Raw genomic sequence first — 25,980 nt, 5'->3', positions numbered from 1 at the left:
TTTGAGCATGGCAACAGCAGGAGCTGGAAGAGACTTCCAGCATCCTGGAGTGTCACCCTGGAGCATCATGGATCCCCCTGGGTCACTGCAGGGCACTCAGGCATTAACTTCTTATTTCCCAGGGGATTTAAAAAGATTCTGCTTTCCACTGATGTGGAAGAGAAGAAATACCAGGTGTGATGACAATATGACTTGGATGATCCTGTTTCAAAAGACTTCAAGGACAGGTTGGGCCCCTCCACTTAGTTGTTCATGTTGGTGGAAAGGTGCTTCTGAAAATGAGTTTCCCATCCACAGGGGAGGTAAAAGCATAAAAATATGGCATTGACTGAGATCCAGCATGTCAAATAGCATTTTTTTCCCATTGTCTCACTGTATTTTCACAAATGTTTATACTGATGCTGTGAAAGTTTTTTCATTTGTGGTATTAGCACGTTCTTCTTGGTATTTGCTGAAGTTACATCTACAGAATTCTGCAGCTTTTTAGGTGTAGTTCAGGGGAGACACCACAAACACTGACAGTTTCTTACAACTTTTATTCTGTTTCCAGAGACACTGACAAGGAGCACATGTGCTGAGAGATGATAAGGGCAACCACCATGGTACAAGTCAAAGTCTTATCTGTGGTGAGTGATGTAAGAGCTTTTCAGCAGTTCAAATGACATGGCAAGGACTTCAAACACATAGTTTTGAACAAGTGTTAGGAACAAAATTAAACAGCTTTGTGGCTTGTGAAGAAAGAACATTTTTTAATATTTAAAATGATCCAAATGGCTCTAGTCATGTTATCAGCCTCTGGGCTAAGCAAAAAGGGAGATCTTTTACTTTCAGTATTACCAAGTCTTGCTGAGAGACATGGCCTAAGTTTTCCCAGGTTTTTTCCATCTTTTGATATGATAGAGCAAATAACTCTTCCATAAATCTTACCCCAATCATGTCCTTAGCATTTCACACCAACAATTACTACAGGATAAGCAGCCAAAGATAGGAATTGGAAACTGTAACACATCATCAGAATTTTTTAAGTTTTCTTTTGCCAAAATAGTCAACTATTCCCCCTAAACCAAACTGTAGCAAGATGCTTGAGCAAGACCAAGCAGCAAAGGATCATCAGAGCAAGGGGAGGAGGATGCTCCCCAATCCTGGGCTGCTCCCAGCTTTTTTGGGCCAGGCTGCCAAAAGTTGGATTCCTCTGAGTGTTAGGGCCAGAGTTAAACCTTGCAAAACAGGACATGGACTTTCTCATTAAGAACCTACTTGACAGCCACTGCCTTCTCTTTGGGCTCCAAGCAAGACATTTCACCTCCATGCCTCAGTTTCACCGACTGCAACGCAGAGATAAAGGGACAGAATCCAGCCAAGGGAGATTAATTGAGGACATTGAGCCTATGAAGCACTGAGATCTGTTAATTATAATATTGCTTTTGGTGGCCACACCTCCAGCATAATTATATCTCAGTTTAACTGCAAGTCAAGGGGACATGGGGCACCAGGAGATACAAGTGAGGAAATGAAACTCCCTCCCATCCTGACCCTCTGTGGGTGTCTGAACATTCAGGGACTGATTGCTGAGCTCTTGGGGCTGTTCCCCAGGACTAAAAAAGACCTTCTGATACCCACCTCAACAATTCCAGCACCTGGAATACTGTCAATGGCTCTGGAGGTCCCAGCATAAGATTTAAACCTGTTGGAGAAGGTCCAGAGAAAGGCTACAAAGATGCTTAGAGGGCTGGAACATCTCTGCTAGGAAAGACAGGCTGAGGGAGTTGGGATATTCAAGCTGGAGAAGAAAAGACCTTATAGTGGTGTGACTATCCAAGCTATTATTTTATATTTTGATTGTGTGGATAAATCAGCCACTACTCCTAGACGTCACAGGAATTTACAAAAATAACAGGCTTTATGATTTAAGCAAATTACAAAGATTTATTTCAGAGAAAGGAGACAATAACACCACCTTTAAAAGAAAAAAAAAACAAGTTTACAAGAGGAGAGATTTTACATAAATTAATCACTTTGGGGAGAGAGTTGTTAAGAAAAGGAAAGAGCAAACAAGAGAGCAATGAAGTTTTATCACCGTTTGCTGGCCCTGGTCTCTGGCTGTATGAGGTATTTTTAAAAGAGTAGAAAAAATACTGTTTTGAGAGACATATTTTATATTTTCAAAGTGTTTACATCAACTGGCCTTCTAGTCCATGAAGGGGGCCTAGAGAAAAGCTGGGGAGGGGCTTTTCACTGGAGAGGATAGAAACAGGACAGGGGGTAATGGTTCTAAACTGAAAGAGGGGAGATTTAGGTTAGATACTAAGAAAAAAACTTCACCATGAAGGTATTAAGACACTGGAATAAGTTGCCTAGGGAGATTGTTGATGCCCCATCCCTGGAAGTGTTTAAGGCCAGGATGGGTGAAGGTTGTGCAACCTGGGCTGGTAGGAGATGTCCCTGCCCATGCAGGGGGCTTGGATCTGGATGATATTTAAGGTCTCTTCCAACTCAAATCATTCTATGATTCTGTGAATAAAAAGTCTTGAAGGTGATTTTTAGGAAAAGTTAAGGTAACAAATTGGCATGGAAATGTTCTTGCATACATCAAGGAAATGGCCCATGTTAATTATTCACTGTGCTGCTGATGGGCAACCCAACACTCAACACATATAATAGAAAATGACACTTTAAAATGTTTACAACCAGATTTTGGGGTGTTTTTCACAGTAATGGAAATTATACTTTCAAGTGAAATTACATTTCTCTTTTTTTCATTTTACATCATTAACACTTTTTTGTTTTCTCCTCTTCTGCTACTTCTGCATAAAGTGATAGGAGTAAAGGAGGAAAACCCAAACTGCCAAGCTACAGTCATATTAAGTTTTTTTGATAAATTTTGAACAAAACAAAAGTTTTCTTAAAATTTCTTAATTCAATGCAGGAATTTTTATTTTAGGGCATGCATAACCACTTACCTATCTTCTTTTAAAAGTACTTTCCCAATGTAAATGTATTCCAGCAAGTTAGTCAGAAGATAACAAAGGAAGTGTATTTTAAACCATGCTATTTTTATATAGTGATATAAAGAGTTCTTTGTGTAGGCACATATGATAACCTCATTTTTCCTTAAAGTTGTGCCTGAAGGGTCAAAACTGTTTATTTTGGCAAAAGCTGAAATGCAGCCCTTGCAATTTTTGCATAGAATTGAAAGACTTAGAAGGAAGGGACAGATGCTGAGTACTACTGAAGCACCAAAATTACACAAAAAAAAAAAATACAAAGCAAGAATCGTTTCACCTTTTGTGCATATGTGGCTGTTCAGTTCTGGCCATGGGGTAGAGGAGATTTTTCCTCCTTTACCCAGCAAGGTAATGCAAAAAAAAAAAAAAAAGCCTCCTACACTTCTGAAGCAGACTCAAGTTAGAACTGGTTTTAGGAGTGGTTTCTGCACAGGTGTCACTATTTCTTATGTCAGGAGATGTTTCCCACCCCCAAGTGGCAAAACTGCTTTTTTTTTCCCCCTTCTTTTTAATTGTCCAGGGGGCAATGCATTAGTAATGCAAAACTGTGTTTGATAAAAATGAATAAATCTACAAGAGGTGCTCTGTTGATATGTGAATACAGACTTCTCACCTAAAGGTAGAGGAACTAAAGGTCAAGTTCTTTTTTCACCACTTGGAACCATAAGGCAATGAAAGTCTAATGATACAAGATTTTAGCCATAAATACTTCCAGCAAGTAGAAGAGCTCAGAAATTGGTTGTGACAGCAGTGTGTGTCAGAGCAACTCAGTTAAGATCTGGCAAGATAAAAATGAAAATGTGGAAGAATCTTGTGTGCACATGCCCTGACTCTTCTGGACATCTCTGGGTTCAAGGCAAAATCTGGGTAGCTGAGACAAGAGCAGGAAATGAAGCAAACATCCCATGTCTGAAATTTTGGTAAATCTGGACACACTACACTCACAAGCTTTTCCAAATGAAAACCAGGTTTTGACTCACCTCCTTGCAGTGTTTTCCAAAGCAGGCACTAATGTTGCTGCTGGTGGTTCTCTGGCAGCCTTTCCTGGAATTCTGTGGCTTTATAACTGTATGGAGAATTAGTGTTGCAGGTTAAAGAATTTTATTTACCACTTTATGTACCTAGAGGAGGAAGATAAACTCTTTACCCTCTCTCCTTCCTTAGGTACCAAGTATATTCCTGTATAGAGAAATGCTGCTATCGAGTAGACACTTGTCTCAGCTCACCCTGCTCCAAGGGGAAATTAAAGCAGCCTTGGTTTAAGATATCTGTTTATTTTTAATACATATTTACCTTTAGCTCTAAATAACAGGCACAGGATTGTGTGGTTACATTCAGTATGAGCTAGGAGTAGTCATGCCCAAAAAGCTTTTTCCAAACCTCATCAAGTAGAATGGAATGGGCCTTGGACCATCTTCCATGAAAGCAATAAACATAAGGATGAGTGGAAAACAACATCAATCCAAGCCATTTTGACATAATATTGACCTTAGTATGTCATGTATGACTAAGTATGACCTTAGTAAGCTGAAACCTTTGAAGCTTAGATTAGTCCAGTAGCCCCACAGTAACAGTAATTGCAGAGCTGTCTAGACAGATCAGTATAAACCAGTATAAAAGATTTTTCTCCAGCCTTCTATGAGTTATTTAATTCTAGTAAGCATATTTCAGATGCTATAAAGCACATACAAAGAATGTGTCATTGAATGAGCTATGAATACTTTTATGTTTCACAGGTTGGTATGAACATCAGAGACTGGAGTTTTCCACTGAAACTGTTTTTTCTTAAATGGCCATATTTATTTGCTCTCAGTTCAATGTAGTATTTTCCAGTGCTGCCTTGTCCCAGAAAGGATGTTGTATTTTAGACAACAGGTTGGGTTGCAGTTCATTGAGTTTGTGCTTGGCCCATTGCAAGGAAATAATAAATCCATCTTGTCAGTTCAATAGCACAGGACTACTTCTGGGTATTCAGTGATTTATTATCTACTTCCTGTTAAGTGAAAAACAGCCATATAAATTAATTATGAAGGTCACAAATCATGCCTTCCATTTGGTCAGCATTCAAGCTACAAACAAAGAAATCTCTCTTTGCCTAATATTCAGACAGCTGTTGGTTGTACACGAGAAAAAGAAACAATATGGGAGTTTCTTGTAGGAATTTTTGACATGTAGGTTATTCTACCTATATTTGTTACTTGTGCCATGGTTGTACTGATTAGAACTTATGGATCAGTGTTAAAACATGTAAAAAATACACAGTTTGTGGTGGTTTTTAACTTGTGGTGTAGCTCACAGTTTACAACCTGTGTTGAGTCATCAAAATCAGATATTTACTATCTCTCTCCCTTGACAAATTTTCCTGTTGGTCAGACCAATTATTTCATGACTTGCCACTAAACAGCACCTTGCTGCTGTGCCACCAAAAATGTTAGGGCTCAGTCTCTGAAAGGCTGATGTTTATTTAGATGATGAAAGTGCCACATGTAGCAGGAGGTTTTCTGGGACCAGTTCCCTCCAGGCACCCTTTCCAGTCTGGCTGCTATAGAGGAACCATTGCACAGGAAATATATTTTTATTATTATTATATTTATAGATATAATATAAATTAAAATATATAATAAATGATGTGTTATAAATATATGGTTATATTATTATAATGATAAATTAATTATAACCGGGAAATGTGTTATCTAGGGAAACTGAAGATAAAACACCTTTTCACTGAGGAATATTCCCTGATCTCTCTCCTTGACACGTTATGCATGCATAAACAGCAAACAGCATTACAAAGCTCACGAGATTTTTGTACCATTTGTGTACTTGTCAAGATTTAGTGGAGAGAGAAGTCCTTAACCTTCTTAACAAGAGGGCACAAGGAAGTGGAAGAGATGGACACAGGCCCTGTAGCTGAAATAGAAAGCATCCCAGTTTTTCCTGTAGTCATTACTCCAGTGATGGTGCCTTTCCTGGCAGCAAATGGAGCACAGAGATCCTTTGCAGGAAAAGTATGGCATCATACTGAAAAGGTTTGTAGTTGTAAAAGACCATTGGGGGGAAAAAAAAATAATAAAAAAAAAAATGTACAAGATGTCTATCTAGTTCTCAGCAAGCAGAGAAATGGAAATCACACACAACATTTACAGATGATGGGCTACACACCTTAAAACCTCAAAACATAGATAACTGGTAAAAAACTTGATATGAAGAACAAAAAAAATCCCACAGAGACAGGGATTGTAAATCATAGGATCATAGAGTAATGGAATCATAGAATATGATGACTTGGGAGGGACCCATCATGATCATCAAGTCCAACTCCTGTCCCTGCATAGGGCACCCCTAAGATCACCCCATGTGCCTGAGAGCATCATTCAAACGCTTATTGAACTCAGGCAGGTTTGGTGCTGTGACCACTGCCCTGGGGATCTCGTTCCACTGCTCAGCTGCCCTCTGTGAAATCAAAAAGACAAGGCAAAGGGCTGAATACACTTGCTGTTGCAGTTACACCACCTCATGTAGCTCTCTAGAGCTATTTCTCAAAAGCACTTTCTTTTTTGACATTATTTTTTGTGGGAAGACAGGGGCATCTATCATCTATATTTCAAAGTGGTACCTGTGCATAAATGCAAAAGAATAATTTGTATAGTATAGAAAATACTTTCTACAATGTGGCATTTGGAGCTAAGGGGAGAAAGGGTTGGGAAAGGGGGTTGGGCAAAGTCACTTACCTACATGAAATTGTTAGGGAATAGAAGTAGTACAAAAAAAATCATATTACTGGCTAGGAAGAGTGAAGTGAATAAGGGAAATCAGCCTGCTCCAGAATCTGTGCAGGTTCCCAGATGAACAGGAGTTTTACCCAACGCTGAAAGTCCATTTTTCAACCATCCATGGATGAAGATAGAAGCGGTTGCTGGAAACTGTTTGGAAGACTCCTTTGTGCTTAATGCTATCTTCAGGTAAAAGGTAACTCAGATGAATGCACAACTTCTTTGACACTGGAAAAAACTCTCCAAACTCCATGTTGCCAATAACTCTATAGCTAGCATAGCTAAGAAATCCTGTAAACAAAACAGAAAAATAATTTATATGCATTTTTCCTGGGTTTTTTGTTGTTGTTGTTGTTTTGGTTTGTTTGTTTGTGTTTATTTAACTGCATCCCCACTGCTGAGCAAAGGCTTTGGTGGAATAAAATTTTCTGTTTCCATTTGAATCTTTTTTCCTTTGTTTTGTTGCTGTTTTTTTGTTTGACTCTTTTGATTTGATTAACATGAATGCCACAAGATCACACAGAAGGTAACAAATTTAAAACCAAGTGATGTTCAAAGTGTGTGTGACCCAAGAAGCACTTGGAGATCACTCCAATTGACATGCAATGGAATTTGCTCATATCAGTAAAGAAAGTTGTCAGTGAGGTCACAAAAGGTCGGTGAGGAAAAAGACTTCTCAGTTCCCATGACAAGGGTCCTTTCTTCTGGCAAGATGCAAACAGGAGAGTGAACACAAATACAGGTGTTTTCACAGCCCCAGACTGGATTTCGAAGCCTAGAGTGAAGAAAGACAGGTGAAATGATATAGTGCTATGTCTAAAGTAATTAATTTGTGAAGTTAATTAATTAATAAGTAATTAATTTATAAAGTAATTAATTTGAAGCATTCATCTCACACTATTTCTTATTGCTTTCTCAGGATAATAGGTAGACCTTAAGATTGAGGTAAAGCCTCCACCTTCCCTACAATAGCCCCTTTTTATCACAAAAACAGTACAAACTGGCCCATTATCTCTTGTAAACAGCTTTCCTGCAGCCTTGGCATACACCTCAACCAACAACTTTTGGTTCTGCATTTTATTCCTTCTTTGCAACATTCATGCAATAAAAGCAGAACATGAGTGAAATTGGGTAAGCTCTCCATGATGCTCTTCAACAAGGATACATTTTAGGCAAACATAGGTTAACTGCAGGTATTTCACTGGCCTATTCTGCTTAGGGGAGAGGAAAAAAAGCCTGAGTGATTCCTTTCAGTCTTAACCTTTATCAGGTTTTTGTGCACTGGAGAGAGGGAACAAGCAAGGTCTTCCATAGAGAAGAAAGTCTCTGTGATTTCAAATGGACAAATAAAATACAGTTCAGCAAGAGATTCTATAATAACAAAGCAAACTAAACTATCATCTCTCTAGTAAGCTGTGATTGATATTTTTACACTGCATTTTATCCCTCTTCTGATGGAGATTTCCCTGTAATGAAATTCTAGTGGTGCATCAGTCATATTCTTTCTCCCTTGTTTTTCTTCTAGTAAGGTAGGAGGCTGGTGGGGGTGATATGGATCCAGTCAAGACAATCCCATTGTTGCTACCCCAAGAGTCAGAAACCACACATACTGTCACCTCCCTCTTCAATGTGATGGAAAACTGCATGGACAAACTGCATTTACCTGGCTGAGCTATAGACTTGAAGTGAAGTAGGTGTCTGAGCACAAAGGTCAATGTTCAATGCAAAGAAATCTTCTACACCACAGAAATGGAATAGATCTCAGTGTTCTCAAAAAGAACTTATTCAGCTCAAGCTTCACTTCATCCTAAAGAGGCACTTCCAAGCTTGTGTAGCTATGCCTACAATAAGAGCACACACCAAGAAGAAGTTTGGGGATTGGTGTTCACCCAAGCCATGCTCCATAAATCCACATCATTGGCTGAAGGATACTCAAAGCTCAGACTTCAATGAACTGAACCAACTTGTAAATCACATCAGCTTCTTCAGCAAACCATTGATTCTCTTCTAGAAAACAACCTGGTTGGGCCTGTGTCAGCCAAAAAAAACCCAAAACATGACCAAAGCAGGTCTTTGCATTTACCTGGGATATTTAGCCTACTTTAGATATCTCCCTTTAAAGCAATTGTTCTTGGAAATTTCTATTTCTCTGTTGTGATTTAAAAGGCAAGCATTACTGGTTAGATTGGTTACAGAAATATAGGTGGTCAGGTGAATGCCACTCCTAATGGTGTTTCAAGGTATTTTGTAAGAAGATTATTGAAAGAAGCTTCTTTCTCCTTCTCTAGGTAAGCCTACTGCTCAGACTACCCCTCTAGTTCTTATTTTTGTATTTCTGAAAGCTCAAAAGTCTGCCATAACTTTACACATTTATTTATGAAAAAGATTGTGGTCTTTCATCAACACCAGTTTTTTTCCATCAGGTTAAAAGGCAGGATGAAAAACCCAACTGCCACTTAGATTACACCTAGGATTACACCAGTAGTGTAAAGCAGGCCCAGTCCAGAAGTTAACATGAACTGGGCACTGTTCCTAAAAGGTGCCTGATGTCAGCCACCCTGTTTGAGACATTAAAGATTGACAAATATGTGGATTTGTCTCATGTACACCAGTATAGGTGTACCTGTTTCTCATTAAATAAAAGGCTCCTACTTTACAATTTTGTCCTTTTGTCTGAATACTGGATTAATGGAGGCCAAATTACTCAGTATCACATCAATAAAATATTTTATCCCCAAGACTTTCAGCTGTCAAGACAAATATTGACAAGTGATCATCCTACAGTAATCAAAGAATTTCAATTGTCCTTTCATTTAAGAGAAAGTTTAAATCCATTTAAGAGATTTGATCTCTTACTTATTTTCATTGTCTGAGCTAAGGAAAAAACAGAATATAATAATTAACATTTAAAAAATGATTTTTTGTTATCTTTTTAAAAATCCACAGGTTTGTTGTTTTGGGTTTTTTTAACAATTAAGAACATTTTTTTTTATGAAGAAATATAATTATTTTGTTTTGAAATAAGGGCTCACAATGAGAACTTGTGAGCTGAGTACTGCAGCTACTGAGAAACAAGAACTCTCTGACAGTCTGAAAGAGATTCTCCTTGCTCATATATATACATATAATATGAAGGGATGATATATATATATGTAAATTATATATATATACACATATATATTTTGCATGTAAGATGAAAAATATTTACCTTTTAAAACAAAAGCTACAACTTAAAGAAATTTAAGACTACAGGAAATAAAACTGTGGCTGTGCTGCTTCCTATGCACAGCAAACCAGGCTTTGTGAGATTTCCTTTGAGGCTATTTCCTTTAAAAAATCCTCTTAAGACAGTGAGAAGCATATCTGTGGCTAAATGAGCTGATTTGCTTTACAACATGAAAAAATATATAAGCCTGGCTCAGAAATAGCCTGGGAAATAAAATTCACTATATTGACCCATGGTGTTTCCCTCCCACTGTGGGTGTGACTTCGCTCACTCTTCTCTATTTTTTTTTTTTTTTTTTTTTTTTTTGCTATATCACTCAGGTTCACTGAACTAGGCAGTTCCACCAAAAGCAAGGGTCCTTTATCAAGCTCTCCCAGTCTCCTGCTCTCCTGCAATGCCTTCAGCCCTTGACACAAACATGAGGTTCAAGTTCTCGATCCTGGCTCTCCTTCTACAAGTGGTCATCATTGTGTTGTTTGGGATATTTGTGGAATACGAAGCCAATGACACCTCTGAAAGTTTATACCCAAGTAAGTGATGCTGTCCAAGATTTATGGATGTGTAGAAGTTCTTTAAACTAATCCTCAGTAAGATTTCTGAATAACTTCTGAGACCTCACAATACAGCTAGAAAAGTGTGCTTGGGGGCAAACTATTTTTTTTCTGGGTGTGGAATAAGAAGGCTTCAAAGGCAAATTCAAATTGAGCAAGTATAGAATTCTGTAAGTAGCCAGCTGCTGGAGAGAAGAGTCCTGAAAATAGTTCTAGTGTCTGCATATCAGGTTCGAGCTTGGAAATGTATAAATTGCTTTGAAGAATTCTGGCATTTTTCAGGGATGGATTGTAGTGCTTCTTGCTGAGCTTTCTATCCTGATTATTGAAGCAGTAATGAAAATGGACAGAATATTTCAGTACTATCATCCAGGTTTCAAAAGGTTGTCTTGTGAGGCCAGGGCAGCATATTCATCATTAGATGTTTGCAGAAAGTGGATTCCATGAAGGTCACTTTTTTTTTTTGTTACAAGGTGGAGAACTCTGTTCCATCTTTCAAAGCAAGGGCTCAGTCCTGGACTGTAATATTTCTGCCTGCAAATAATTCTGTTGATTTGTTCTGCAAATGCTGAATGAAGTTCAGGCAGAAAGATCTGGCCTGTTGTGAATATACTTTTATTTTAAATAAATAAATTGTTTTATTGTAAATTAAACTACAGAAGAGCCCCCTGTGTCTTGCTGGCAGCACTGAAGTTTGTTGCCTGTTTTCTCAGCTCTTTACAACTTGTAGCCCTGACCTCAGTCCTCTGTGATGATCTTAACAGTAGAGAACTCCTTGCCTGTTGAAGTGCCCACTGAATTTTGAATGTATCCCTCTTTTTGTCTCATTCCAATGGGCCTTTCAGTGACTGATACAGGGGAATGTATCATTTGGGATAACCCCACTGAGATGCAGCAATATCCCTGAGAACTAGGAACGTGGAGCCCTTTCTCTTTCTGAGATACAGCTTGGCCATGTTCATGATATTTAATTATCTCCATTCCTAAAGAAGGTGGCCTTTTCTAGATGATATATTGGGAATGACATGTGAGCCACTGGTACCAGCAGGTGATAGTTGGCCTGAGCAAAAACTATACCAAAAACTATGCCAGAAACTATGCTAATAACCTGACAGCACAGATTCTGCTCTGGAACCAATATTTTACCAAAATCACTCTTGCCTGAAACACCTGCCCACCTACCTTTTCTCTGCCTCTACCCCAAAACTACATCTGCACTTCAGACTTACTTGTTTCATCCAGGGGAAGATTTACAGTGTCAGAACTGCAATGCATGCCCTGGTTTTTTTTTAGCTCAGCACCATGAATCCAAGATGTCTCAGCATTTTTATGCTGAAGAAAGATGAAAATAAATCAAAATAAAAATTAAGGATCACCACAGTTCTGAAGTCAGGTAAGAGAGGCTGATCTGAGACCATTCCCAAAGCATGGCTTTGCCTTATGCTTGTTTCTCATGGATGTAAATACTGCATTGGACCAACTTCAGGGGTGCTGTGCCTCTAGAATAGAAGGACAAGGGCATGTGATGGTTTTTCCAGCACTCCCAGAGGATTTCTTCAATGCCAGTAACTTGTATGTAATGTCCTGTGATTGTTGCATGACTCGTGGTTTAGGAAAAATAAAAATCTCTCTTTTTCAGAGTTTTGCAGTTTAGTCCTTTAGACAGATCAAAATCAGAGTTTTCATATAAACCTAGATGCCATAGTCATCTGTGCTTTGGGTCTGGACACCATGCAGAGACCTTGCAGTGGAATTAATATGTTTGTTTTGGAAACCTTGCAGTGTCATGTCCAGTGGTTTTATTCAGGATCTGATGGAGCTTTTTTCCCAATCTTAATTCTCCTGTCTCACATAATAGAAGTTATTAAACACAAGCTTTGTTAAACACATTCAGTTATTGAAACAGTTTCTTTCAAATCATGCTGTTTTCTCCATCATTTGAAATATTTCCAGACCTACTCTTCATTAAAAGGATGCATGAGGTAGTTAAAAAACAAAGTATATCCTAGGCTAGTTGAAATTTGCCCTCAAATTCATCTACGAATTAACCTAGTTTTAACCAGGATTTTTAATCTTTTGCATAAGTAAGTCCAGACAGCTTTAAAAATTTTATATGAATCCTGGCTAGCCCTGAGGAGGAGCCAGGATTACATGTCAACCAGGTCCTTGTTTCAAACAGAATTGCTTCTAAGCTTCAGGGATGGGGTAAGATTGCTAAAAGCACCTTTGAAAAGAGACTGGAGCTTGGAGAAGATTTATTGGGGAGCACTGAGAATTCAACTTCTCTGTCACTGATGTGATTTGGAAACCTCTTCTTTTGCTCATGTGTAGAATCAGGTTTCTTAAGCAACAAGGCATCTTTTTCTAATTTCTTTTCTAATATTGAAAAGTTGAATATATGACTGTGAATGGTTTGATGAGAACCATTTATTTGCTTTTTCTGCAATGATTTAAGCAGAAGACTGCAAATATTAACAAACTATAATCTTCTCTGGAAGACTGGAAAAATCTTACCTGGAGCTGACTACCCTGAATGGGCAAAACCAAAACTTCTTCCAAAAATCCCTGGCATAGGGTGATTAAATAATCAAAAGAGCAGAAGTAGTTAATTTTCAAACATACTCCTCATTTTGAGCATGAAACTCATGGGATATGAAGTGAAAACTGTTGAAGTTGTGCATCACTTTGACGTTTCACACTCAGCTTTTATTAAATACACTTCCATTTTTTTCAGATAAATTAAAACCAAAAAGGCTCCTTTTTAATAAGTTGTGCAGCTTTCATGGATTTTCCCTCCAATTCTGTATTTTTCTGGTAGCATTAACAAGGTTGGACAAGTCAGATAAATTACCCAGGCTGCTTCTCAAACTCAAAGGTGTTGATTGGTTGCTGGGTAAATGGTCACTTTTAGAAAATTATTTTAAAAAGAGAAGAAAAAGGCTTAGTCAACATTCAGTCTCCACTGGTCTTGTTCCCAGCCATATTTTTTCATCCTTTGTCAGATCCTTTGAAGCTGAGCTCTAAGTAGGGCAATTATTTTCACACAACATTCCAACCCCAAATACCCAAGTGCCTGAAAAACAGGATCCCAAGTGGAAAAATTAAGTTGGTTGTGTGTTTTATACAGTTTATAGCAAGCACAAGATAAGAGTTTGTTTGGATGGTAGTTCTGGAAACTGAGTAACATGGAGGAAAATTAAGAGTTTTTTAAGGACTTCAGGGATCTCAGAAATCCCATTAATGGTTTCTATTGAAGTCAGGAAATTAATGTCCATCTTGAAGTGTAAGTAAAAGGGTTGGGGATGTCTCCAAACCATCTGCATTTCTGTGCTGCTTCTTTGGTGCATGTAACTCAATTTTAAGGATCTTACTCCGTTCATGTGTGTATCCCAGTGTTAGGTCAGGGCTGGAATATGACAGTGAAAAAAGAATTTTATTAGGAACCTCCAGTAATTTACTATACTTCTGGGCCCTCTTTTGGCTAAATGTGGTAATGCAGAGAGCAAAGTACTGAGAGGTAGAACTTCAAGAAAAGTACTACAATAAGCTGGTCCGTGTCTCCCATTTTTTCCTGCGTATTTTCATGTAAGAGGCACTGGAACTGAAATGAGAATAAATAGTTTCTCTAGAACTAGGTTCTTAATGAAAAGAACTTTTCTCTTGATAAAGTCAGAGAAAAAAACTTTCATTACAGGACTCAAACCTGCTTGGTGTCAGATCTGTTAGATCAGACAATAAACTGCAGAGTAACACATTCTTTTAATATACAAAATATCCATTTGTGGTGATAAAGCCCATTTTCATTTTTTCATTAAAAAGCCTAAAAAAAGGAACTTAAAAAAATATTAAAAAGTAGGAAAACAACTAGCCACATTGTAATAAAATTCATATTCAGAAAATATTAATTGCTGATTAGCAATATTAATTTACTAGCTTAGATGCCACTTTAAAAGCCATATTTATTCATTTGTTTATTTTACCCAGGTAAAGAAATCAATCTCTTGTACAATAATTTTTAGGGACCACAAGAATAAATTTGCACCGAGCCAAGTCACTCTTCCAAAATAATCCCATGTGCAATTTTGGAGTTAGTCACAACACAAGGATGTGACAACTTTTTGAGTGGGAAGTAAAGTTTTTCTGTGAAGATGTGAAGCTTTGATATTCCAGGTAGCTTCAGAAATGCAGAACAGTTCCAGACACCTAAAAAATGCTGGTATAAAGCTCTAGTGTTCTTTCCATAATGATTTAGACAGGAAATAAACCAATATTTGGGTCTTATGTTTTCCATACATTCTACCTTCCACTGCCAGACCGGTCCTGAAGTGAGGGAGGATGGACCACATTTATTACATGAGTTTGGAACTTTTTAATTAAATCCTTATTCCCCCCAGCTTTATTTCCTTCATAGTCACTACCTAGGCATGTTTTCCCTCCAGTCTTTCAGGATGTCCATGTGATGATATTTGTTGGCTTTGGTTTCCTGATGACCTTTCTGAAGAAGTATGGATTCAGCAGCATCGGCCTCAACATGCTCATTGCTGCCTTTGGCCTTCAGTGGGGAACCCTGATGCAAGGATTTTGGAATATGAAAGGAGGCAAAATTCATGTTGATGTCAAAAGGTACCTGTGAATTTACCAAAATTGGCATTGTTATTGCTTCACATATCAGGAGAAGCCATAAACAACATCTGTAGGATGAGTTCACTGAAATCTGAGCTTTGCTGACCACCTCTCAACATTAAACTGCCCTCTACATCTAAAGGGGCAGCACTTGGTGCATTGGGCCAAGGGAACCAAAGGGTGGGATGAAATCTAAGGTGCTACATTACATGTGGGCTATGGATCATGTAGGGAGACTTCTTTCAGTCTCTGGAGTTGTGGAGACTGGAAGATCCAGCAAGCATGACAGGATCTGTCCTTCTATGACACATGGGGTCACCAGAAGAAAGGCTGGAACAGTGTTTCTGTCCTCTCCTGAGGTTTTCTCCACCTCTTGAGATCACCAGACTTCAGTAGGTTTTGGTCCCCAGTCATAGAGTAAGAGATCTCATGAGCTATGTTGTTACTTTTAATCCTCCTCCCACCCATCTCTCCTGCTTTTACCAAGGTCTCAGGATGTTTTCCACATCTGCTGTGCTGTTTCCTGGGACAACCTGTAGATAGCTTTGAAAGGAACAGAATCCAAAAATTATTCAGGGACACACAGAAATAAAATGAGCTCCTGATGCTTACAGGACATTTGTGGAAGAACCTATAAGCTAGTGCCCCTCTGTGCTGTCAATTTTAGACCAACATGTGGCTTTATTTATCTTTGCCATTCCCCAGAACCTGTTAACACTGGTCCTTCCTGACTGCAAACGCAATGGACAGAGATAGAAAGTTGTATGAGGCTTTTGAAATGACCTAAACTATCTGACCAAGCTCTCTGTCATCTTTGGAGTTTGACAGTCAGAGCTGGAAATACCCCTGTACATCCATGATACACACTTCATTGGACTTCTCAATAGCAGATATAAGATAGATGTAGGGGGTTACCTGCCCACAGCTTTCCCTTGGTGGCTGGTTAAGTTCCCTAGATAAAACATCTGGAAAGTCTTGATTTAATTTTCATCCACAAAGATGATTTTGATAAATCTATATTGGAAGAGTTAAAGCTCTACTATTTTAATGATAGGTTGGGGTTTTTTTAATGATAAAGGGTAGTTTTATATTATAGCTTTGCATCAGGTCTCTTTAAACTGATTTTCTTCTTCCTATGCTTTTGGTTTTACCTTGGTTTTGGGGTTTTTTTGTGGGGTTTTGTTTTTTTTTAATTATTTTTCCCTTAACTTCAGCTTGGTAAATGCAGACTTCAGTACGGCAACAGCTTTGATTTCATTTGGAGCAGTCCTGGGGAAAACAAGTCCTGTTCAGATGCTGATCTTGACAGTTCTGGAGATCACAATCTTTGCATGCAACAAATATCTCGTTGCAGGAGTACTTCAGGTACAGATATTTAGCAATAATTGTTTTCATAACAGATGCTTTCACTTTGCAATACTCACAGCATAAATGTTCTAGCTTATACTTTCTACCATACAAAATAAACCATTAAAGTCACCCTAACTTCTCCTTCATCAAATCCTAATGTGTCATTATTTTGGGGTCCCTATTCCAGGCCTCAGATGTTGGAGCCTCAATGACAATCCATGCTTTTGGAGCTTATTTTGGGTTGGCCGTGACCCTTGTCTTGTATCGTCCTGGCTTGAAAATCAAACATCAAAATGAAGAATCTACCTATCATTCTGACATGTTTGCCATGATTGGTAAGTGAAGTAATAGTGAGTGCTGATCAGTTGTTATCCCTCTTTCATCCCTAACTGACTGTTATTACACTGCATCCATTTTCTTAAGTACATTCCTAGAAACATATTATTTATTTTGTCTGATGCATACTCAGTATTTTCAGTGGCACATAAATTTTTACAGCTTTTCATTGTTTAAACAAAGGAAAGATCAAATTAAAAATGTTTTTGCTGAGCATTAGAGATGATTCCCTATTATGAGCAGCATTTCCATACAAATTGACTAAAGATAGTGAGCTGTGCTCTGTCCCTCAAACAAATGTTTTAGAAACCATTCATATAGCTGTTTTGAGATCAATTCAGAAATCTGTTTGCCATGTAAAACCATCAGTTATAGCAAGAGATGCTGAAGGATTTTCATGTGAACTGTTTTGCTAATTCATTCCTTTCTGGGATGGGTTTAGCAGTGATGCTGAGCGTTGGCAGTGTGTGGGACATGACAAGAGCTTACAGTGGGTTAATGTACACCACTAAGATTTGACAGAGGCCATGTGTTAAAATCTCAGATGCCACTGTCAAAAGCTTCTCCATAAGCTAGTATTTCTTCCATCATTTTGGCTATTTCATGTTTCACATTGATCATCTTCCTCATTTCTTGTAGCTAATTCATGGAATCATTGAATGGTTTGGGTTGGAAGGGACCTTAAGGATCATCTGGTTCCAACTCCCCTGCCACAGGGAGGGATACATCCCACTAGACCAGGCTGTTCCAAGCCCCATCCAATTGGTTCTGTTATGTTGGATCTTGAACATCAAAAAATTGCTTGTTACTGGACAGTCTTTGTTTCATTTTCTCTTCTATTCATACAGGTACCCTGTTCCTTTGGCTTTTTTGGCCCAGTTTTAACTGTGCTATTGCATCTGAATCAGCTTACCAGATGAGAGCTATTGTTAACACTTACTATTCCTTGGCTGCCTGTACTGTCATGACTTTTGCCCTCTCCAGCCTGGTGGATCAAAGAGGCAAATTCAGCATGGTAAGAATAACATCAAAACTTCTGTTAAATCAACTCGCCCCTCTGCAATAAAGATGATTATGCAGGTTCCCTCTGTCCATGAGTTATCTGGAGCCTTTACTGTGGGCAAATTTCGAGCTCTTGTGCTTCTAAAAGCTACAATGGAACCTTGGGTCAAGAGGAAACCCAATCTCCTTGAGGAATGGCATGGTCCCTGGTGGGATCACTGCAAGAGGAGAGTAAAAAACCTCTTAGATCTTATAGTGATGGTCCTGCTCCCTTGATCTCTCTTGTCCACAGAGACATTATTCCAACATTCAAGTGGACTTTTGGGTCTTATTCCAAAGCAGATGCTGTGTGAGTTACCTTACTGAAATAGCCAAAATATGACCTGCTTCAGGTCATTGCAAAACAAGCAAAACCAAGCTAAGCTGGGGTTACCAGCCTGCTAACATGTCATCTTCTTGCCCTAAATTCCAGCCTTGTGTTTTCACCCTCTTCTTTCCAGCACTCAGGGTGAGCAGGCACAGCTCAGTGATCTGGCTCACTGCTGTTGTAGGAAGCAGTTCTCACCACCTCACCCTGGCTTCTCATGAGGTCAGATGAGTTTTGGGGATTTCACAGATGTCAGATTTCATTAAACTGACCCCAGTTCAAGTGCCTTAGAGCAGCTTTGAACCAACTCTCTGAACATGCAGCAGGGAGTCCTGTTTTAAATTCCTGCTCACTCCTCATGGGTAAAATCCTATCTGAAGAAATGGAAAACTTCCAGAAGCAAAAAAATCTTCTCCATCACTCCACCCTGAGACAAGCTTCTGTTCCACATCTACCATCTCCACTTCTGTATATTCCTTTCAGGCTCTCATCCATAATGCCACCCTGGCAGGAGGAGTGGCAGTGGGTACCTGTGCTGACATGTCAATCCATCCTTTTGGTGCCATGTGCATTGGGAGCATCTCTGGAATCATCTCTGTCCTTGGGTTCCGCTTCCTGACTGTAAGTACTGAGGACTCAGCTCTCTTCTCATATCCCTGTTTCTTCACTGGTTTTGCTGCAGCTCCCTTGGTTTTCCAGAAAGGGATTTGAGAAATTTGTTGATATAAACCCTAGATAACAGCTATTTTCAAAATGCTGTGATTTAAATACACGTTAATGAGATTACTTCAGTCCATCACCTACCTAAAAACAGAGGAAGGATCACAGAGGTCTTGGAGTTCACTCGAGTCAGGATTTCTGTTCAAGGAGCTGCCAGAATTTTGCTATTTTCAGTGAAATAGGAGTAATTACATTTCATCTTCTAAAATTTCTGAAAAGATCTGTAATCAAAAAATACTTTTGAAGTGTAAAACAGAATTGCTACATGTGCAAAATGCAGACATTAAATATTCTGACTAAAACTCTTTAAAATGACATAGAGAAACATTCTGGAAAAAAATTTCTGACTAGCAGGCTCAAAACAGGTGTGTGTGTTACTTAGCCACCTTTTTCAACTTCTGCTGTAGTGGATGAAAAGTTTAAGAGTCTCAGTGAAGCATGGTATGGTTTGTACCATTATATGATAGCTTGGGTGTTTACATCATTTCATGTACATCCTTGGTTTTCTCTGCATATAAATAATTTCATAATGAGGGGAAAGATAGAAGGTTTTATAGCTAAACTTTGGGTATATTTAATAAATTAAATTGTTTCTTGTGCTTCTGCATTACTTTCATTTGTGTATCATTCTGGAGATGATGGAGGACTATGAACTCACCATAACTTCATATTTCCCCTCATTTCAGCCTTTGTTGGCATCCAAGCTGAACATTCAAGACACCTGTGGAGTTCATAACTTGCATGGTTTACCTGGAATAGTGGGAGGTATTGCTGGCATTGTAGTAACTGCAATAACAGATGAAACCAGGTGAGTTATAGAGAGATGAGAGAAAGGGGTTTATTGATTATTGAAGGTCTGAGCTAATTTTTCACCTTCTTTGGATCTAATAATGGTATATTTTTCAGAAAATGGTCTTTGATTTGGTCCCAAATATTGTGTTGTGCCTTAAATAGGATTCCTGTTGACATCCTGCCTTTAAAGTAGTGTTTGTATTCCAAGCTCATTCCAAAATAAAAGCTCAAGTAAAACTAGATTATTTTAAAGCACAATAAAGCACCAGCTTACAGCACCATTTGACCACAGAAGAATCTTTAATATGATTCTTCAATTACACTCCTGGCAACTCAGATTTCCAAGAAAATTGGCAAAGTGGGCTATTGCCACTAGCTTAGAAGACTCCAAGAAGGTGAAATAAATGTTGGTCTTTTTGGCAAATGGGAGCATTCTCTAGAAGGCTTACAAGATATTAATAAACTTGTCAAAGAACTGTTTTCATCTGTACTCCAAATTTTCAGATTTTTGCCTTATGCAGAATTATGGCAGGATCTTTTCCTAAGGGCTCTCTTGTCCTGCAGACAGCAAATACAGTGTTATAAGATCAATTATCAGCCTTGAAGTGTAAAAGTATTTTGATATTCAGTGGTTTATTTTTCTGTTCTTTTCAGGCAAGGTGTCCACCTTACCCCTAGCATGCAAGCTGCTGCCTTGGGCAGTTCAATTGGAATTGCACTGGCAGGTGGAGCATTGACAGGTCAGTATGAAGCATATAGCAGATGATATATATGTGTATTTAGGGGGTTGACTATGGAGACCCTCAGTTTAACAATGTTAAGCAAAGAATACAAACCAGAAAAACAGAAATAGTGTGTGATGGCACACTGGTAGGAATTTAAATACAGAAAACCAGTTTTCCAATAATTTTGTCTTCAGATGATGACTAGATACTGGGTTGTGTATGTAGGAATAGTCAGATGTTGTTCCAGATGGAATTCTCCTCTAGATTTACACACTTAACTTTCTAAACAGAAACTAGCTGAAGATTAAGGCATACTCATTTAGATGTCTTATGTTTCCATGTGATTGTGAATATATTCCAAACAAATTCCTGGACAGACTAGAGAGCTGGGCCGATTCCAACGGGATGAGGTTCAACAAGGCCAAGTGCCGGGTCCTGCACTTTGGCCACAACAACCCCATGCAGCACTACAGGCTGGGGACAGAGTGGCTGGAGAGCAGCCAGGCAGAAAGGGACCTGGGAGTCTGGATTGACAAGAAACTGAACATGAGCCAGCAGTGTGCCCAGGTGGCCAAGAAGGCCAATGGCATCCTGGCCTGTATCAAAAACAGCGTCACCAGCAGGTCCAGGGAGGTGATTCTTCCCCTGTACTCAGCGCTGGTTAGGCCACACCTCGAGTACTGTGTCCAGTTCTGGGCCCCTCAGTTTAAGAAGGATGTAGAGGTCCTGGAACAGGTCCAAAGGAGGGCAACCAGGCTGGTGAAGGGACTCGAGCACAGGCCCTATGAGGAGAGGCTGAGAGAGCTGGGGCTGTTCAGCCTGAAGAAGAGGAGGCTCGGGGGAGACCTTATTGCTGTCTACAACTACCTGAAAGGAGGCTGTAGCGAGGTGGGAACTGGACTCTTTTCACAGACGACCTTCAACAAGACAAGAGGACACAGTCTTAAGTTGTGCCAGGGGAGGTTTAGGTTAGATATTAGAAAGAATTTCTTCACGGAGAGGGTGATTAGGCTATGGAATGGACTGCCCGGTGAGGTGGTAGATTCTCCATCCCTGGAGACATTTAAAAAAAGACTGGATGTGGCAGTCAGTGCCATGGTCTAGCAACTGCTCCGGTGGGTCAAGGGTTGGACTAGATGATCTCTGAGGTCCCTTCCAACCCGGCTAATTCTATGATTTTATGATTCTATGAAATAGTCAGGCTGAAATAGAAAATTGCAGTCTGAAGTCTGGGAAAGGTTTGAGCAACTGGAAACAATCTCCTATTCATGCTGTCCTGTAGAAAACTGGATCATAATAAGGGACCTGATGTCATAAGATGCTTGGGCAGATACTAAGAAACAAGTCAGAAATTTATTTGGATATTTTGTCCATTTTTTAACCTCTTTTCCCTGTAGGTGGTATTCTAAAGCTGCCCTTCTTGGGACAAGCATCAGACCAGAACTGCTTTGATGACTCTGTTTATTGGGAGGTAAGATACAACTGCCCTTAATTTTCATTATATTGGAAGATGTACAGCATGCTACAGTCCTGCACTCCTGGGACTTGTGGTTTGCACACACGAGTCAGCTTTCAGAAATGGTCTTCTGCCTCAGGCTGTGAATTTATCAAGGCCACCTTCAGGATCTTTTTTTGGACTTGTTAGCTCTTCGTGTCATTCACATTGGAACAACTAAATTCCAGTATGAACCACACACACTGCCTTTTGCTGAAAGTTTGCAGTCTAAGGGGAAGCTTTGAGACAAAAGATCAGCTGTGTCAATGATAATCAGAAAAATAATTCTTACAGCATCTCTGCAAATCATTTGCTCTTCGACCTCAGCAAAGTCAAAGCACTGGCTTTTGGCAAGACCTGAAGCAGACTGCTACATGTCAATGATTAAAAAAAAATGTCTGGAAAAGAATAGTTTTAAAGTGTGGATGAAAAATTCACAGCCTGTGTTGGCCAGTGCTAATAAAACAACCCTGCTCAAATGAAGGTTCTGTAGTATTAATAGAACTAAGACAGCAGTTGAGAGGGGACATTGACAGTTGAAATAAAACATTTATATTTCATTAGACATAGTCACCTTGTTTCTTTAGAGCTTTTTGAAAATCCCAGATACTTGTTTTGTACTTCCTGAGCTAACATGAGTGGAATTCTACTATTAAGAAAAACCCTGAATTCATCCCTCAGAATTCGGAAGTGTGGGTTCATATCAGGCTATAAGTCACCTCTTACAGCAAAAAGTAATTCTATATCTCATCAATGGAACTCTTCTCTGATTTTCATGCCAGGTTCCAGAAGAGAAGAAACCAAATGAAATTCACTCCAACAACCACGATGAGCACAGCAGATTTGAAGCCACAATGTAGAGAAGAAATTAATCTGTAATATTTGTCCTAATAGAGCTCTTTTTTAGTTTCTCATGCTAAAAAACATTTGATTATTGTCTTAACTACAGCAGGATTTCAAGAAGAGGCTGTAGGTAGCTATATTTTTCAAATATAAAACAAGCTTGATTTTAGAACACATTGTCATTATGTCAAGCTCAGGTGATTTAATTAGATCCTTCCAATATATTTGTTCATAAGAAAAACCCACCACCAACTGCTCTACAAAATGATCTGTATTTTACCTTTTGTGGTCAGTGAGTCAACCTAGCCATGGAGACAACCTTTTTGTGTTTCAAGACTAATTCCAGGATATTTAGCTGAAAGATTTCTGAGTTATGTCACATCCTTCAACTGTGCAGAGGCAATCAAGAAGAAATTGATTTCTATTGCTTATTTGGATTCTACCAAGCTTCTCACCAGGATATCCCAGATTAATTTTTAAAGAAAGTGTGTTGCCCTGGTTTTGGATGGGGGAGAAAATATTTTGTGTCTTCTGAAGGCTGGTTCTGACAGGAAACAAAACGTGGAAATTATTGGCAAAGCACAGAATATAGTGACTGATGAAGCAATACTAAGTGGCAACATCAGTACCAAGATTCTTTGCTAATATGTTTATAAAAAGAAAAAGAAAGTGAAATGGTGAAAAAATTCCTTATCACTACAGATTTATTTAGATTGTTTCAAGAACACAATAAGAGAATTGAGTACAACCCATCAAAAACAGGTAATTCCATAATATGCCTTATTATAGCCAACAGTAATAAATGGACAGGAGATATATCTTGTCCATAGATATAAAATGAACTAAATTCTAGTTCTAAGAAAAAGTTTGAGTTGTTAGGAACTGATTGGAAAGCAACTATAATCAACCTACAGATAACTCAATGGAGAACTTCTGTGTGACCTTTGAAGTAGCTGGTTCCTAAAGCAAGAAAAAGAAGAAAATTGAAGGTAAAGGTAAATTCATTCCACCTGAGAAGTGATAATAATGGCTGCTCAATTAAAAGAGTAAAAAAATTGAGGTAGCAGTAGGAAATCTATGAAATGACATTATCTGGGTGTCACACATCTATATCTTCCACAATGGAGTAATCCAGTGAGAGGCCATGGATGGGAGATGAAAATCTAACAGAAGGATCACAGTGCCTCCAGGAATTATTCAGGCACAGAAAGCTACCAGTGATGTCTCAGAAGGAAAAGCTGCAGTGATGAACTTTCAAGATATTTTTAATATCATCATCTTAAGTCTTATTATTTTTTTAATATCATCATCTTATTTAAGTCTTATTTATCAGATGTAGTGGAAAATGCTTCTCATATAAAACAGAACAGATGTGTTCAGTCCCACTGATGCATTTTTCCATTAAAACCTAGATATTAAGCAGGGCTGTCCCTTTGCTCTATCAGCTGTATACTGCTACATATGTCAGATTTTTGTGCAAGAATGACAATAGATTGGTTTTAATACACTTTAGTTCAGATATGCTCTTTGCAGATGTTCAATGACTGACTCTTTTCTACCTTGTTGGTTAGAAGTCATCTTCTATCCTTTCAAAGCTTCCACACAATCCTTTTTATAAAAAAACAAGAAGACATTTCACTTTGTAAATACTGCATATGTAAGTATTTTGTGCATAATTTACATACAAAACTTATTGAAGTACTTGAAAAACACTCCATATGTAGATAGACTGTAAAAATCTAATCCTTATGATCCTGCTTGGGGACATTTTCAGGAAATTCTTTGTCTCCTTTTGTCAAAGATTGACCCTATACACAGGGCCTGTAGTGATAGGACAACGAGTAATGGTTTTAAAGCTGGAAGAGGGCATGTTCAGACTATATATTATAAAGAAATTTTTTACTGTGAGGGTGTTGAAACACTGGAAGATGTCGTCCAGAGATGTGGTAATTGCTCTATCCCTGGAAACATTCAAAGTCAGGTAGGACAGGGCTTTGAGCAACCCCATCATCTTGTGGGAGATGTCCCTGTCCATCCTTGGAACTGGATGATCTTTAAGGTCCCTTCCTACCCAAACCATTCTGTTATTTTGTTATTGTATGTTTTGTTATTGTATGATTCTAAGTCTAGCTTAGCCTGGGAAACTACATTTTAGATGCTTGAAACCACATAAGGAGTATATGACTTTAATAACTGGAAGAGGGACTACAAATGCATCCCTGAAAAACACTTTGCTAGGTCCATTCTTCACAATACTTAAAAAAAAATTAACAGTCCAGGAAGAGCAATTGAAAACTTAGAAAACATGGGTTGTAAAAACATATAACAAGGAGGAGGACTAGAAGCGACCTCTTGAACAATGTGGTGCAGCCAGATGACTCAACTCTCATGTGGAATTAAACTAAATGAACAAGATGTGAGAAGCTACAGACCACTGATTGAGAAAATTGCTGGGTGTGATAGGAAACAATATAACACTGTGATAAGAACTGCAGATATAATAAAAAATGAAAAGTGAGTTTTATGAGAAATAATCTAATAGCACATATAATTGTAGAGGACAATTGGGAACCTTGAAAGGCCAGCAGTGCCCCTGTGAGCATAGCTGAAATACCAACCTCAGATAGAGCAAATCTGAGACCAATAAAGATGTTTTTAGTAGTGGGCAAAGATGGGGAAGGGAAAGAAACAGGGAAAAAGGTAATAAGGCATCCAAAAACCCCTACACTGAGGGCTGTCTAGGGTACTTGTCAGGCAGTCCCGAAGTAAAATACTGCAGCTTAGAGCAAAACAATAAATCAAATCTCATTTCAACCATCTATGTGTGTTTTGTTTCCTCTGTGTTCTCCACCCCACTATGGTGGAGAGCTGCTGAACCTGCACAGCCCAAAATGTATTCATTGTCTATGGTCAGAAACCTAAGACAAGTGCCTCAGCTTGAGACAGATGGATCCAGTTCTTAAAGTTTCAGCATCCTCTTTTCAAAGACACAGAATTTTCCCAGCATGTTTCATACTTTTTTCAGCTTGTTTTAGACTGCTCTTCACCCTGGATAGGCTCTCTCTATCCAACAGACAGTCTACAAAGATGTCTATGATGGTGTCACCAGGAAATTAAATACAGCTGTTGCTGGATTTCTAGATAACCTTTATTTAAACAGAGCTTTAACTAT

The 25,980-nt window shown here is 38.7% G+C and overlaps 1 protein-coding gene across 1 annotated transcript; it reads left to right on the top strand.

Moving 5' to 3' along the window:
- Positions 1-10,359: 10,359 nt before the first annotated feature.
- RHAG (Rh associated glycoprotein) lies at positions 10,360-22,984 on the top strand. Its single transcript, XM_008499826.2, has 10 exons — positions 10,360-10,534; positions 14,995-15,178; positions 16,393-16,543; positions 16,716-16,863; positions 17,713-17,879; positions 18,717-18,854; positions 19,640-19,761; positions 20,400-20,485; positions 21,868-21,941; positions 22,748-22,984. Exons 1-10 carry the CDS (start codon positions 10,399-10,401, stop codon positions 22,823-22,825), a joined length of 1,284 nt encoding a protein of 427 aa, XP_008498048.1. The 5' UTR covers positions 10,360-10,398; the 3' UTR covers positions 22,826-22,984.
- Positions 22,985-25,980: the final 2,996 nt, after the last annotated feature.

This window comes from Calypte anna, chromosome 3, assembly GCF_003957555.1.
Source record: "Calypte anna isolate BGI_N300 chromosome 3, bCalAnn1_v1.p, whole genome shotgun sequence".
NCBI classification, from domain to species: Eukaryota; Metazoa; Chordata; class Aves; order Apodiformes; family Trochilidae; genus Calypte; species Calypte anna.
This window is presented reverse-complemented; position numbering and strand designations above follow the sequence as displayed.

What these genes read in the sequence shown, in the direction of transcription:
- RHAG (XM_008499826.2), top strand. Translation starts at nt 10,399, where the DNA reads ATGCCTTCAGCCCTTGACACAAACATGAGGTTCAAGTTCTCGATCCTG. An exon ending in AAAGAGGCAAATTCAGCATG is followed by an intron (nt 17,880 to 18,716) that starts GTAAGAATAACA and finishes TATTCCTTTCAG; the next exon opens with GCTCTCATCCATAATGCCAC. An exon ending in GCAATAACAGATGAAACCAG is followed by an intron (nt 19,762 to 20,399) that starts GTGAGTTATAGA and finishes TGTTCTTTTCAG; the next exon opens with GCAAGGTGTCCACCTTACCC.